Genomic DNA, 15,246 nt, shown 5'->3' on the forward strand with positions numbered 1-15,246 from the left:
TGTCTGATTAAAGGAGACCCCACAAAAAAGTCTTATTAATGTTGTCTTAGCATAGTTTGGTTTAGATAGGCTTTATTAGGATTGACTCACCAAGTGCAAGGCATCCGAAAATGCCATAAACATTTTGCCTTCCTCTGGGCATCTTTCAGCCAGAGTTCAAACAGAGAGGTTTAAGCGCTCTCCTTACTGGTCTGAAGTGAGAAGAGTCCTTCTTACTGGTCTGAAGTGAGAAGAGTCCTTCTTACTGGTCTGAAGTGAGATGAGTCCCTGCTGCTGTACCCTTAAGCAAAAAAACAGGAACACCAGACTGCTTCAAAGCCCGTGGTTTAACTACCAGGTGTGTGAATGTGAATGTAGCTATTTGTGAAAAAGAGAGTTTATGGTAGCAATATGATATGTGTAGTAAATTAATGTTAAAATACAATCATACACGTGTGATATAAAAGACAGAGGACAAAACTGTTTAAATTATTTTACAATTATTTACTTTGATACAATGAACATTTTAAATCTGTGTGAAGTTATTGTCCAAGGCAAAAAGTTACAAAATGTAAGACACAAGATACAACAGGAAATAAGTACAATGATATAAGAACACAATCATTTGTCATTTAGAAATGATGAGCTCGAGTCTACATATCTGTAATATTTGTCTGATCAGAGCTGTTTTAAATTTGGTCTATGATTCAGTGCTGCAGCAGCATTTTGATCTTTAAATATCCATCACCAGTAGAAATACAAAGTATAAAAATCCCTCTTTCTCTCTCGCTCTCTCTCTCTCTCTACATATATATATATATGTACACTTGTGTATACATGTTTTAAATAAAACTGAACAAAAACAAATTCTGTTCTGGATTTACATCCTCGGCAAAAAGATATTTTAAAGTTACAAGCTGTGTTAAGAGTTGTGATTGTTATATGAACTACTGCACCTCTAAGAACATACATGCAATATTTTAGTGGTTAAAAAAAAACAATTGCTTAGTATTCAGTAGCTTTCTTCTCTAAATGTTTGGCCTGTGGAGATGCAGCACAGATGTCAGCAATAAACTTTTAGAAGGTGTTTGTAAATATAGTGTTATGGGTTACATAACTGTTGGCATTTAATGTGCATTCAGTTCAAACAAACGTCAATACTAAGAGGTTACTGAAAATACATTTGGTTTATTTCTGATACATACATACGTATACAATAGAGCTTTATTTTTGCTGGTTTAAAAATAACATAGTTTGGACGACAATAAATGCCACCAACGTTTATTGACAGTTATTCATTTTATGAAAGTCTCACAGACAGACTTTAACCTTGACATGTTCAAATGTTTACGTTTTATGTTTGGGGCGGCAGAAGCTCAGTCTGTAGGGACTTGGGCTGGGAACAGGAGGGTCGCCGTTTCAAGTCCCGGCACGGATCAAGTCCGGAAATTGGTCTGGTAGCTGGAAAGGAGCCAGCCCACTTCCTGAGCACTGTCGAGGTGCCCTTGAGCAAGGCACCCGAACCCCAAAACTGCTCTGGAGCGCTCGCTGTGGGCAGCCCCCTCACTCTGACATCTCCATTAGTGCATGTCCATAGGATCCTGTTTGTGCATGTGTGTATTTCAGCCTGTGTGTGTGTTCATGTACATTAAACAGAGTGGAAAACTGAATTTCCCCTCGCAGGATTAATAAAGTATACAAATTATTTACATTATAATTAAATTAAATTAATAAGATTATTCTGTTATATTAGAAATTACAATATCTTTAGAGATGCATACATGTTGCTTTTTCCGGAAGTAGAGCAATAATCAAAGCTTGTGCATTCAAATACTGCAGGAGAGATAATAATAATACCTTTTGGTGACTTGAAGTCAATTGTTGTCAACAGGAAGAATTCAATTCTTAAAAATGCAACATTATGTATTAGCGGTTATGCATTGGCCCTTTGCTGAATGCCATACCCCACTATCTCCTTTCAACAATTCCTATCTCTCAATAAAGGCAAACATGGCCCAAGAATACATCTTTTAAAAAAAACACACACATAACCATAAGGGGCATGAATACTCTGAAAAATGCTTGTTGCTTTTTTTTCTTTTTTTTTTTTAAAGTGTAAATGAAAATAGAGAACTGTTGTAACGTTTGAGGTGAATTTTTGGATTACTAAACTTACTTTTGCACTTTTCTTATAGACTTAACATGACCAAATCATTCAGTCACTTCAGTCTGTAAAATATTGAAGTTCATTAAGTGGTATGCTCCATTTGCTATAGTTAGAGTAAGCAGGAAACACATGACTGGTCACACTTTTCCCTGAAATCTTGGAAGCGGCAAGTTGACTTTCACTTCCGTCTTCACTTTCACTGAAGGTAGAGCTACTTCTTGTTTTGTTTTTTGGTTTTTTTAATAAAAAAACATACTGAAAAACTGTTCTGGTTCACCTCTGAGAAGCGTCCAACAAAAGCATAGTGTAAAATAAACACTGTGTGCTCATTTAAATGTATCACTATGTTCCATTTAAATATCTGGAGCGAAAATACTCAACCAGGCCAAAAGATTAGGCTAATTCAGCTGGTTCTAAAATACTGTCAGTTCTACTGTGTCTTCACAGCAGATACAGTGTAACAGGTAATCCACCAGGAGCTTTGTTTTGCTTTTCTTCTCCATGTGACGGGCAGAAGCCAGAACAGGCAATCACCTGTTATCTTTTCTCAAATAGGTGTCAGTGTGGCACGTGTTTCCAGAAAAGTCAAATGCGTCATTTTGTTGATAGATAACTGTTTATTTTGCGACCATGCCTGTTTTTGTATCTCTTTCAAGTCTTGCTCCAACTTCCCTTGCATCTTGGAAAGCCTTCACTTCAAGGCACAGCTATGTCTTTCAGTCTGTACAGGAACAGGAAGCTGAACGCTGAAGATTGGACCTTCTGAACCCAATATTTGAGCTCCTCCTCTTTGTCTTTCAGCACGGCAGCTGACAAAACTAGAATCAAACTTTCCTGCCGTAAGCTGGAACATTTCAGATAACCTGGCTAAAACCAGCTCAGCTTGTCAGGACCCTCAGAGTGCATGGCCTGCTCTTTTACAGTGTAATAACAACCACTGGAAGCTTCAGCTGTGATCTTCAGGCATTTCTTGTTTTAGCTGCCTGACTTTTCCTCTTTGATGCAGTTGGGCGAGGCCTGCCGAGCTGTGGCAGGTCGGACCTTGGCAGGGTCAGTTGTAGCCTTTGTGTTGTCAGAATGGGTTTTGGCAGTCTCTGGGCGTGTTGTGGACTCTTTCTTTGGCAGAGGGACAGCGGCCGGCTCCCAGAGGAAAAACTCATGGAGGAGTGTGTTTACAGGGTCCGGACACTCCATCATGATCATGTGACTCCCGTCCTCAAGGACCTTAAGGAAGGCCATCAGAAGGATCTGAAAGGAGGTTAAATGCAAAAAAAAAACCAAGTTAGATTGTAACTCTTTATATCTTGTACTAAGGCATTGGTTCTGGTTGCAGACCTCTGATTAACAGCCAACATCTACAAACTTTTTCACAGTTCAAAGAGTAAAATAAAATGAAACAAGCTTATTATTTAAATGCAGGAGTACATGAGGAAATTAGGCTTAACGTTAAAGTGTCCCCTACGACTTTGGAGGAAGGTGGACCACCTTGAGTTGACTGAAATTAGTAATTTTGACTTTTAGTTTAGCATTTGTCTCGTCTTTCCTTCCAAAATACCTTTTTTTTTCCATTCACTAAAACATGGTAGAAAAATAACAATAGTCTTTGGTAGGGTCTGTTTCCCAGGGAACTGGTTGATGAAAAGACTTTGCTCACCTCTGCCATGCGCTGGTCCTCCTCTATGGGGACAAACTTGTCGTGCATTCCGTGAATCAGCAGGATGGGTACTGTGAGTTCAGCATGGTAGACCTCGTCCCCCTCAGGCCAGTACTGTCCACTCATCATGGCACGCAGCACAAAGGACGACACGTTGAAGGCATTGTTGTCTTTCAGCAGCTGTTTTTCCCTGGCACCCTGTCGAGCAAAGCCAGCCCTGCAGGAGGCAGAGAGTGGGAGATCAACCTGAATTACAAATAGTTTGAAAACAACATAAAACAGAGGATTGGGGTGATAATTAACTGCGGGTTTAATGAACACACTGGGGGCCAGAATTAGCAAACTAACCCTTCATAAACAGACAGCAGCAGAAAATGTTTTTAAATCAGTTGCATCAATCTTGTCAGCAGCAATTTTTCTAATTCTAGACAGATCTACCAAATCAATGATTTGTCTCTGTTACTGTGTACTCTTTTACTGTTGTGTTGTTGTGTCTTACTTGAGAAAGCTCCAGGCTAGCAGGGGGGAGAGGCAGTGAAGCACACAGGTGGGCAGGTTGAAGATGGAGCAGAGGCTGGGCTCCAGAGCTGTGGGACCACCTCCATTGATCATAACCATCTTGTGAATTTGCTCTGGATACTCATGGGCCAGGAAGGTACAGAACGACACACTGGGAGAACCGAACAGAAAGCCGGGTGGTCACAGGACAGACTACAGATGTCAGACTAACATACATCTGTTTGTTTGGAAAATTAGTTTTTGCATTTAAGTTTTTGGACATTGTAGAGCATATGCTTAGTCATTAAAGTCCAAATTGTAAGACTTGACTATTAAACAGCTGCTACAGAAAAACAAAAGCTGTCAATTAAATATCACATTCATCACTACTACTTAGTCCAGTGGTTCTCAAACGGTAGGTCAGGACCCAAAAGTGGGTCATGGAGGTGGGCCGAGAAAAAACTAATTGTGTCAAAAAGTCCACAAAGCCCTTTTTAAGCCTATTTGTTTTTTGTTTTTTTGCTCTGTTAAAAAAAGAAAATTCTGTCTGGCGGTTCAAACACGAGAATTTTTCATTAAAAGAATCGTATTGGTTGAAAAATATTTAAAAAATGGGTTGCAATTTTTATGACGGGGTTGGCGGTGGGTCCTTAGGGAACCACTGCCTTAGTCCACTGTACATCATTTTACATTCAGTTGTGAAAAATGTCTATCACTCTATTAATTTACCGGCATCTTTTTTTTCTTTGACCAATTCTCCAAAACATTAAACACCTAATGTAGCTTTTGATAAGTTAGCTAATGATGCTACACGTTTTAAAAATGCAGATACAAAGTACATCAGTTAAAAAAATAACTTGACCCACTTCTTACTCAAGCTTTTAAGGCAGTAAACTTTTCCCGAATTAGTTTATGGTCTGAAGTTGTTAAGTTTCTTTGACTTTTTCACTTTATTAGTGAAATGTATTTTCTGCAAAACCTAAAGACCATTAAATCCCCTGTTGCCCTTCCACTATACTCTTTGTGGATGTAGTGACCTTGAACTTACCCGTAAGAATGCCCTATGAGAATATTCCTTTTGCGTGCATATCTCTTAAAGATGAGTCTCAAATCCTCTGCCAGGGCATAGAAAGTGTATGCAGCAGCTATCTGTGGTGCCGAGCTGGCTCCGTGTCCTGCCAGGTCTGGGGCGATCACCTCATACCCAAGTCTAGAAAAGAAGTCCAACTGGCTCCCCCAGATGTCCAGTGACCCCCCTACTCCATGAATGAAGAACAGAGCCACGTCTGAATGTGTCCCCCTGCAGGCTGATATCATCCTCTCACAGTCAATCACCACAGTGCGCTTCGGTTTACGCCTGCGCCTCCTGGGAAGCTGCGACTGCTCAGCCTGAGCAGCAGCGGGAGCATCTCCTCCTGCTGCTCCGTCAGAAGTCCCGTCTTTTGCAGACTCAAACATGGGCTCAGGCATGGTGACAGGAGGTGAGTTGTCTGTCAGCTCTACCTCCACAGTGCTGTTTGGTTCTGTATCCCCATTCTGGTAGTTTTTCAGCTCTCCACTCGCCCTGTCACCCAAGTTCTCTATGAATAGTTGTCCATTGCGATAAACTGTGATCTTCCGTTTGCAGCTGGCACTCCCACCCTGCCCGGTGGGTTCCTCCACCACCGGTCGGTCAGGGATGATGTGTCGAACCCGCAGAACACGGCCTGGTTTCACCTCCACAAACTCGAAGCCATCAGCTGGTTCTGACGTTTCTACAGGAACTACCACGTTGGCAGACTTTGAGGTCAGGCAGCAGAGTACACCCTCTATAAAGCTGGTCAGCATGGCTGCCAGCCTGTAGGAAATGCATGCAAAAAAAAACAAATTATGAATAAAAAAGGTTACAAACAATGTTTGTTCTATATTAAGTTTTTTTCATACAAACAAACCTTTATATATTGTATGAATACTGTTTTTTTTCAACAATCTGTCTCCAAATCCCTGATAGCGGAAGAAGTTATTATGTAGCCTACTAATGATGCCTCGATATGAGCCACAAAAGCAAACCAGACCATCGGACAGAGAGATGATTTTTTCTATCATTGTTTTAAATGCCTGTAACTGCTGCCATGGGGTTGGATTAAGACCATGTATTTTCCAGGAAGCATCCCGCAAGAGCCTTTGTTTACATTACAAGTGTCTCAGTGAGTAGTGCGTAAGAGAGTTAAAAGGATGAAGGAGATTTCTCCGTAATGAATTCTACACACGGATGTACAGGACAAGATCAGTGAAGATACAATACATTTGTCTGCAGGGGGCGCCAAAGTCAACACAAAGTCGAAGTTCCTCAATTGATTTAAGTAAAAGTCAATTCAATGATTTTGATTCAAATGTATATAAAGTTAAAAAGTATAGAAGTTACTTTTGCATTAATCATATCACTCATGTCACAGCGGGTAAAAGAGGAGTTAATTTCAATAACTCTATCAGCTAATTATAATCAAATACTGTTTTGTATTTATAATCCAGATCCACAATATAACAAGCAACTGAGATTATTTAATAAGTGGAGTGGAGAAGACGGAACAATATCTTCCTCTGAAATGCAACGGAGTAAAAGTTAAAGCTTGCATGAAATAAAATGAATGATATTAAGTAAATAATCTAAAAAACTACAAGTCACTTTTCACCACTATTAGACACTGTATTATCACTTTATTGCTTTACAGTATGATATCATGCATTTTGACAAAACAATGTGACTGTTGTCATCAATCTTTGGAACAACATTTGAATCTTTCTATTAAACGAGTATGTGCGAACCTTAAACGTACCGGTAAACAACTTCATCTGCCTTTACAGTCTGGGGACTAATTACAACTGAAACCCTGGACACTCTCTGTCAGAAGTAACTGAGCAGAATCCTCCCTCAGCGCGGACTCTGGTGGTATTAATAGCCGGGGACAGTAATAGCTCCCTGCGTTAAACTGTCCACCATGTGACCACTGCGCACCGGCACGCGCTGCCTCACTGTCATTTAAAAACACTAAACTACTCCAAGTAATCAATGGTCCTTTCTGAAGTATGGCCCAGTAAATCTGAAGAAGAGTTAGATCATTACCCTGGGGACAACTGGACTCATATAAAGAACATGTGAACTCACTCAGATCATCAAAGTCATGGAAGCCCTCACATTTGATGGAAAATCACATCATATCCATAACTCCATATTTGAAAAGTGTGAAAAACATACCACCTTAAAAGTACATTTCTAAAGAATAATTAAGACAACATATATTGCAAGTCTCAAATGTACTGTCTACACAGTACACAAGATTTTAGGCTGTCAGTTGATTATCGTCCATGGCAACAGCTAAGCAGCCGAGCAGGGTCTGCAAGTCTCTCTGCTGGTAGTATTATCCTGCCTTCCTGTTACTCCCCTCCCTGCTACGGGGGATTATACTCTCCGTCTCTCTGTCTAAGTCCACACAACACAATCTGTCTGTCTCCTCTCTGAATAAAAACAGTAAACAGGGGACGATCTCACCCTCCGTGTGATTTGACATCTTTTTTTTTGCTTTGCAGCTCCTGTTTTCATCAGGGGTCTATGGACACATTTGAAATACAGATTCCCTGCTTTGCTGTCTATTCTCACACCCTTTCTGCTTATACTTGCACATCCATTATCCAAACAGCAGTGTTTTACAGAGCTGTATGTGAACCAATGGAGGAGGCTGTGCAGGCCATTTAGATATCACTCCTGTATTCACCTTTAATATTTTCCCCCGAACAGAAGGCATCCATTATTAAGGCAGAAGGTGTGACTTATACTATTACTTTTTTTGCTTTCCTGCAGCCTCTTTGATGACAATATAGCCAAGGTTTTTTATACTGATTCATGTAAGGCTGGCTGCAGTGGGCCTATGGCATTGGGTTGTCTCAAAGTTAACCATAAACGTGACATACTTTATTATGTTGACCAGGAGGATGTGGGTCACTTGTTAGATGTTTGCCTCTAACACAGGACAACTGAACACAAACAACTGTGATACATCCACTGACAATATCACTCCACCAGTCTATTTAAAGCTACTGTGAGGAACTTTCATTTTTCAACCATCTTGGTGACCCCTGTGGACAAAGTGGTACGTCTTATCTCCTTGCTGAACTTGTCCTGTACATAAGTTCTTCTGCAACAACAAAAAAAAATCCCTGAACTTTTAGCTGTGAAACGTAGTTCTCTTTTCTGCAGAAATGTTAACAACGCCACTTCTGGTTTGCCTGCTGTAAAACACCTCAGTATATTCAAATATTCAGTCTTTTGGTCTGGTTTGCTTTTGTAGGCCGTATAGACGCGTGCATATTATTTTAGATAGTTCCATAAACAGCTTAAAACTCCACATAGGTGCTTTCAATTATGCAAATGATCTGAAAATAACTATGTGTCTTCGAGTATACCTAAAAAAATATGTAAATAAAATGTATTATTATTATTAATATTATTATTGTTATTATTTATTATTTTCTTATTTTTTTAAGAAAAATCATTTTTTCTTGAAATGAATTTTCACAAAAATAAATCTCATTACATAAACATTCACCCTTTAGATTCATTATGATCTCCTTTAAATTGCCAAATCCTAAAAGTCTGCTTTGAAGTTATAACCAAATTTGGGGGTGTTAGTTGAAGTCAGACCTGCCAAACATGCCCTATCCCTCTCATTCTATCTGCCCTTTACATCATAATCAAGTCTTTACATAAAGAAAAAGGTGGTAAGAGCATGGGCTGCTTGGGTTTCTCACAAGGTAAAAACTAGCACAATAATATTGAATGCTTTCATGAAAACATTGGTTACTTGCAAATTACTAATGGCTCTAAGACTTGACTGCATCAAGCTTTTTGATCTAAATTTCAATTGTTTGCATATCACACATCTTTTAGTTAAGGGAAAAAACAAACAGTCTTGGAATATATCCGTGCTTGAGGTGATAAAGCGTCACTATTGCAAAACCAGACCATTTATAGTACCCAGAGAAGGACACAGCCTTTGAAAAGGCAAACTAGATTTTTTTTTACCTGCTTAAAACTACGACGTTTCTTTTGCGGGTCACTGAAGCAGTCAGGTGTTAATTGACTTGTTAAAGGGCAACTCATGGCAATCATTAGGAAAAGGCAAAGGCTGCCTTTAGTCGCATTTGATCACTCTGGGCCAGGGATTGAACTGACCACCTTGTAGCCAAAATACTGTGTCCCTGACTGAAGGTTCAGATTAAGTGCAAAGTAGGTAAGTGCGTCTCTCTTTAATTGAAATGTTTGTGCTGTGCTTTGTTATCGTGTGAGTTTGCCTGCCTGTGATTTCACCTTCTATTTGGACCTTATTTTAAAGCAATGTTTGATCTCTCTTGCAGTCGGTGCTGTTCAGCGGCTGCAGGAAGCTGTTATATAATGACTAACGTAGATCAGACAGAATCATAGTGGGGACTGATGCCCAGAAAAGAGCAGAGACTGTCGTGAGGATTTAAAAGAACAGTTGGTTCACCGTCCTGCAGATGAACTACACTAGTCACTGGAGCTGGTTTGAGAGACCATCACCTGTCTGATTCTGTGCTACTAAACACTGAATCTGGATCACTAGTCTCTGTTGTAGTTTACATTTTAATCAATAAATTGTGTTACCTATGTACCTTTGAATTCTGTCTTTCTTTCTTAAGAAAGTTTCAGCATGCAACAACTCGAAACAAAACTGTTTAACCTAAAACAAAGAATCAACTTTTCTGTGCATGTTGCTTTAAATGAAGACAAATGCTTTAAAAACAACTGATTAAAACCTACATTTCTTTACTGACAGCGGACAATCTGAACTAACATTACAATCTCCACCAGCACTGTAGCACTGCATTGTTGTTGTTTATAATTATCACCTATATACAAGTGGGGTTTTTTTCCCAAGGCTGGGGCATTTTCTATGGTAACTGTCATATTTATGAGTGACATTGATTGATTGACTGATTAGTTGAACTTAATTGTCAGGCAAAGTCTGGAATTTGTCTTGCATCACAGCAGCTCTATTTACAACATAAAAAAGACAAGATACTAAGAGACATTTAGCAAACACCAAACAAATATTAAGAGGCCTATAATGTACTTTTGATCTGGGATTCAGCTCCATATTCACTTTTAGAAATGACTGGTTTACAAAGGGTGCTTTAGTCTTATGTTATTAAAACTTGGGGCTGTGTATCTCAGGTGTCATAATAGTTCATACTGTGTTCTGTGTGTGGTAAGAGTCAGAGACTATGCTGTTAGCCATCCTTCACATTTATTTTTATGGTAGACTGATTCATAAACTCTCTGGAGTGGTTGGTCTACAATCTTTGAACAGAATTTGATTTGGTGGAGCACGTTTGATTTAAAGTGATATAAAGACATTAAATCCTGTTGGAAGATATGGGAGCCAGATTTCAGCAGAGTGGAATAATATTTTTAAGTATCAACACCCTTTGTCTATCCAAGTTGTTCAAATATGGTAAAAACAGTATAGAAATAGCCATAGGTCTAAACGATTAGAATGAGAATTCCGCAAAAAAAATGAAGTAAAAAGAAAACTTCCTACATAACAGTATTAGTGACTCATTATAACATAGCCATACTAACTCAGCTTTGTTTCTAATGTTGAATGAAACTTGCTGTAGCCTATTCGGTGCGTAGGTAAAGGCAACTACACCTTTCTATTCAATAATGACAAAGGAGAGAGTTGAAAAGGCCCCTCACTCATTGTCTGATACAACAAATGAGACAAGTAACTTTTGATTTGATCCACTGCAGCAGTAAACTATATTTCATATATGTAAACAGTAGCCCGAGGCTATTTAACAGTGTGTCTTTAACTGCAGAGTAATTTAACATTCAGCGACCTGTTTCGTGTCTGTTTTTAGTAAAATACTGTAACATAAATGACAAAGTATACACTGATGAATCTTACCTTCTTATTTTCTTAAACTCCGCGTCAAATATGATCAGTTAGATGTGGGTTTCTCATGAAGCATTGCGGATGCAGGTGAGCTATAATCTGTGGCAGCCAATCCAATAATCTAATTTATCTGGATTCTGTTGTCCTGAAGGTAGCCTCCACATGGCGGCCGGTATCAGCCGACTGACAGCATATCTTTGTGTGGTACACAGTCAGCTCCAGATATCTGTGAGTGCCACTGATCTGCTTCCATGTTGAATATTGTTGAGGACGTTTGGAGACGCACCGGAGATCATCTGAATGCCATTGCTTTTACTCCAGCGACGGGAGTGCGTTGACCTCCTTGTTAGGTTTGTGGATGTGAAAAGCTGCCCCCTGCTGCTAAGTGACGCCAAACAACAAGTGAAAAAATAACTTCCGCAGGCTATCTACAAAACAGATTAAAACAATAATAATAATAATAAAAAAGCGACTCAACAGGTCTACTATGTGCCACATATTTATGTTTTATAGAGTTTACGGCCAAACGTTGTGTTAAGAGACACATGTTTGAATTTTTAAATAGGCCTATCTGAAAAAATATTTAAAAAATAACCAGTGAAAAACAACTTCTTGTGCAAAAATCCTTATAGACCTACTCTGTGTTTTTAAATGATAATCCTAGTAGCCTATATTTGTCAATTCTAAACCTTTGTGAGATATAGCCTATTGTCCAATTGAACCAAGCTATAGTTGGTCACTGTCTGCTTTCTTGTTTGTTTGTATAAAAAAAAGAAATATGACTTGTTTAATGTTGTAAGCTATAGTTTATCTTGTGATGTATCCACGCTTGAATGCTTAAAATTGTTTCTTCAGCTGTTGGCCTAATTAACTAAGTTTTAGGATTATTATTATTTTGCTGAACACTCAAAGGCATCTTCTCCCTGTACTGTCATTTTTTTATATTCATATTCAATTGTAATCATATGTTTAACATAAATTGCAAATAATTTCCCCTTCAGTTAATCAGCATCCCAATTTACATGCAGCACCCCACAGGAGCTGGTGCTGTGGCAGTTACCATGGCAGGTTGTTGCTAGGTAACTATGTGTATGGTGTCCAGAAGACAGATGCCAGAAAATTGAGATGATGACTGAAATCAAGGCCCAGCAACCATGGGCTAAAAATGATATAGATCGATCAGCTAAGACAAAAAAAAAAGGTTAATTTAAAGTTGCATATATTTTTAATGTCAAAAACAAGATAACAGAGTCAACTAGTTAACAGATGACATAGCAGCTAGTTTAAGTAGGCTGCATGTCAATATTTCATTTAGAAAAATATCTGCCAACTTCCATCCAACTCTATTCTTTACAGAAAAAGACAATGCCTTGCCATTGTTATGTTTAATTTGCTGCAACCTTTCTGGTAAGAGATTTAATAGTCTATTCATCTATTATAATTGCAAACAATCTTGAGCTTGAAAATAATTTTGAACAAAAAAAGGAAGCTATCTTAGCTTTTTCATTGGCCTTACTGTGTACAGAAGTACATCTGGACTGTAGAAAACAGATTTTAGTAGATTTTTACTTAATTTACAAGTAGATATTGATAGTGGGTCGTTGTCAGGCTTTGTTTGGGCTGAACTTAAGTTTCATTCTCTGAGCATCAACAGGAGAGGCACTTGACGCGTGTCACACCCTCTGTTGATTGCAAGCTGAAAATCTGGGGCGGGATTTTCACGAAACTCCAAGCTTAAAAGAGTCTGAATCCGAAACTGCAGCAGAACAAGCTCTGATCTGAAAACTAGAAAGGTCTTGTCAGCTAGGTGGGTGAATCAAAACTTGCTTTGAGTAGATATTGATAGTGGGTTGTTGTCAGGCTTTGTTTGGGCTGAGCACCTAAATTTCATTCTCTGAGCATCAACAGGAGAGGCACTTGACGCGTGTCACACCCTCTGTTGATTGCAAGCTGAAAATCTGGGGCAGGATTTTCACGAAAATACAAGCTTAAAGGAGTCTGAATCCGAAACTGCCAGCAGAACAAGCGTCTGACGCTTCAGCGTGGCCACAGAGCCCGGGCATCCACGACTACTGCTTTGCCTATTTCCTCTGGTCATCTGCTAAACGCAACATGTGCTACAAAGAAATCTCTGTCACCCTCTGACTGAGGATTAAGTCTCTTGCTTGTGCTAGACTCTCGGCCCACCACCTGTCCTCTGGACCCAATACCATCAAGCCTCCTGCAGACCATTTCCTCTTCGCTTAATGCTGCACTTAAGCATATCATCAACTCCTCTCTGTCAACGGGTGTGTTCCCCACCGCATTCAAGCAAGCTCGGGTCAACCCTCTGCTCAAAAAACCCACACTAAACACAGCCCAGGTTGAAAACTACAGACCGGTTTCTCTTCTGCCCTTTCTGTCAAAAATACTTGAGCACACAGTCTTTAAGCAAGTCTCTGAGTTCCTGTCCAGAAACGATCTGTTTGACCCAAATCAGTCAGGCTTTAAGCGGGGCCACTCTACTGAAACTGCACTACTGTCAGTAACAGAATCGCTACGAGCTGCCAGAGCTCAATCTCAATCAATCTTTATTTGTATAGCGTCAACTCATAACAACTCATAATAAGTGTTATCTCGAGACACTTTACAAAAGAGCAGGTAAAAAGACCTTACTCATTGTTATGTTACAAAAAGCAGGTAAAAGACCTTACTTATTGCTAGAGCTGCAGGTCAGTCCTCAGTTCTATTACTGCTAGACCTGCCTGCTGCCTTTGACACAGTCAACCATCAAATCCTCCTATCCACGCTCTCTGAACTTGGCATCTCAGGACCTGCCCTCTGCTGGTTCGTGTCCTACCTCTCTGGGCGATCCTTTAGAGTGTCGTGGAAGGGAGAAGTGTCCAAAGCGCACAGCTTATCCACAGGGGTACCTCAAGGGTCAGTGCTTGGTCCCCTTCTCTTCTCCATATACACAAGCTCACTTGGTTCAATAATCCGCTCTCATGGCTTCTCATACCACTGCTATGCTGACGATACCCAGCTCTTCCTGTCATTCCCGCCAGACGATGTTACAGTCTCTCCAAGAATCTCGTCATGCCTTGCTGATATCTCTAAATGGATGAATGAACGCCACCTTCAACTCAATCTTTCAAAGACTGAGCTCCTTGAACACCTGGGTGTCATGATTGATGACCAGTTAACTTTTAAGGTTCAAGTAGCCTCGATTGCCCGGTCATGTCGATTTGCCCTGTAAAACAAAAGGAAGATCAGAACACGCTACACAGCTCCTGGTACAGGCTCTTGTGATATCACGCATCGACTATTGCAACTCTCTACTGGCAGGTCTTCCTACATGTACTATCAAACCTCTGCAAATGATACAAAATGCAGCAGCACGACTGGTCTTCAACCTTCCTAAAAGAGCACATGTTCATCTCCTTACACTGGCTCCCAGTTACTGCTCGCATCAAATTTAAAGCTCTGCTGCTCGCTTACAAAACATCGACAAAAAAACGGCTCCTCCTTACTTTAACTCTCTGATTAGAGCTCTCAAGAACTGCCGTCAATGTTGTGCTCTGCCTCTGTGCAATGCCTGTCAGCACCTGTGTGTCCAATCCGACTCAAAGCTGATCGTTTGCTCTTACTGACATTGTTCCCTTTTTTCTAGATCCTTGCTTGTGTTGTACTTACTCTCTGATGTACGTCGCTTTGGGTAAAAGCGTCTGCTAAGTGAATTGTAGTATTGTAGTAACTTAAAAACTGTTGTGTGACTAGCTGTTTATGTTTAAATAATGAAACTCATCTTGTAAGAGAACTAGACAATTTCTTGCATTTACCTGTGGAAAATGCGTGGGAATGCTGACCCCTGAAATGTTCTGCAAAACACTGCTGAATGAAGAAGAATTAGCAGAAACAACTGAAGGGTTAGTAGATGAAGAAAAGGTAGATTTAGAAGAAGAGGAAAAAGTAAAAGAAGAGTAGTAGTAGAAGAAGAAAAAGTAGGAAAATCAGAA

At 39.7% G+C, this 15,246-nt stretch overlaps 1 protein-coding gene and 1 long non-coding RNA gene across 2 annotated transcripts; both read right to left on the reverse strand.

The window, feature by feature from the left end:
- Nucleotides 1–32: 32 nt before the first annotated feature.
- Nucleotides 33–2,164, reverse strand: LOC132967549 (uncharacterized). Its single transcript, XR_009670822.1, has 2 exons — nucleotides 335–2,164; nucleotides 33–142 (listed from the first exon to the last, which is right to left on the reverse strand). It is a non-coding gene; the product is annotated as an uncharacterized LOC132967549 (long non-coding RNA).
- A 182-nt stretch (nucleotides 2,165–2,346) lies between these two features.
- Nucleotides 2,347–11,597, reverse strand: abhd8b (abhydrolase domain containing 8b). The gene is made up of 5 exons (XM_061034128.1): nucleotides 11,264–11,597; nucleotides 5,347–6,135; nucleotides 4,300–4,470; nucleotides 3,801–4,017; nucleotides 2,347–3,394 (listed from the first exon to the last, which is right to left on the reverse strand). The coding sequence occupies exons 2-5, from the start codon at nucleotides 6,123–6,125 to the stop codon at nucleotides 3,122–3,124; spliced, it is 1,440 nt and encodes a 479-aa protein (XP_060890111.1). The 5' UTR covers nucleotides 6,126–6,135; nucleotides 11,264–11,597; the 3' UTR covers nucleotides 2,347–3,121.
- Between the last annotated feature and the right edge of the window lie 3,649 nt (nucleotides 11,598–15,246).

This window comes from Labrus mixtus, chromosome 3 (assembly GCF_963584025.1).
Source record: "Labrus mixtus chromosome 3, fLabMix1.1, whole genome shotgun sequence".
NCBI classification, from domain to species: Eukaryota; Metazoa; Chordata; class Actinopteri; order Labriformes; family Labridae; genus Labrus; species Labrus mixtus.

Excerpts from the sequence above, each read along its gene's own strand:
- abhd8b (XM_061034128.1), bottom strand. The coding sequence starts at position 6,125 with ATGCTGACCAGCTTTATAGAGGGTGTACTCTGCTGCCTGACCTCAAAG. Across the intron at positions 4,018-4,299 it reads CTAGCCTGGAGCTTTCTCAA|GGCTGGCTTTGCTCGACAGG; the intron begins GTAAGACACAAC and ends TGCCTCCTGCAG. Across the intron at positions 3,395-3,800 it reads AGGACCAGCGCATGGCAGAG|ATCCTTCTGATGGCCTTCCT; the intron begins GTGAGCAAAGTC and ends ACCTCCTTTCAG.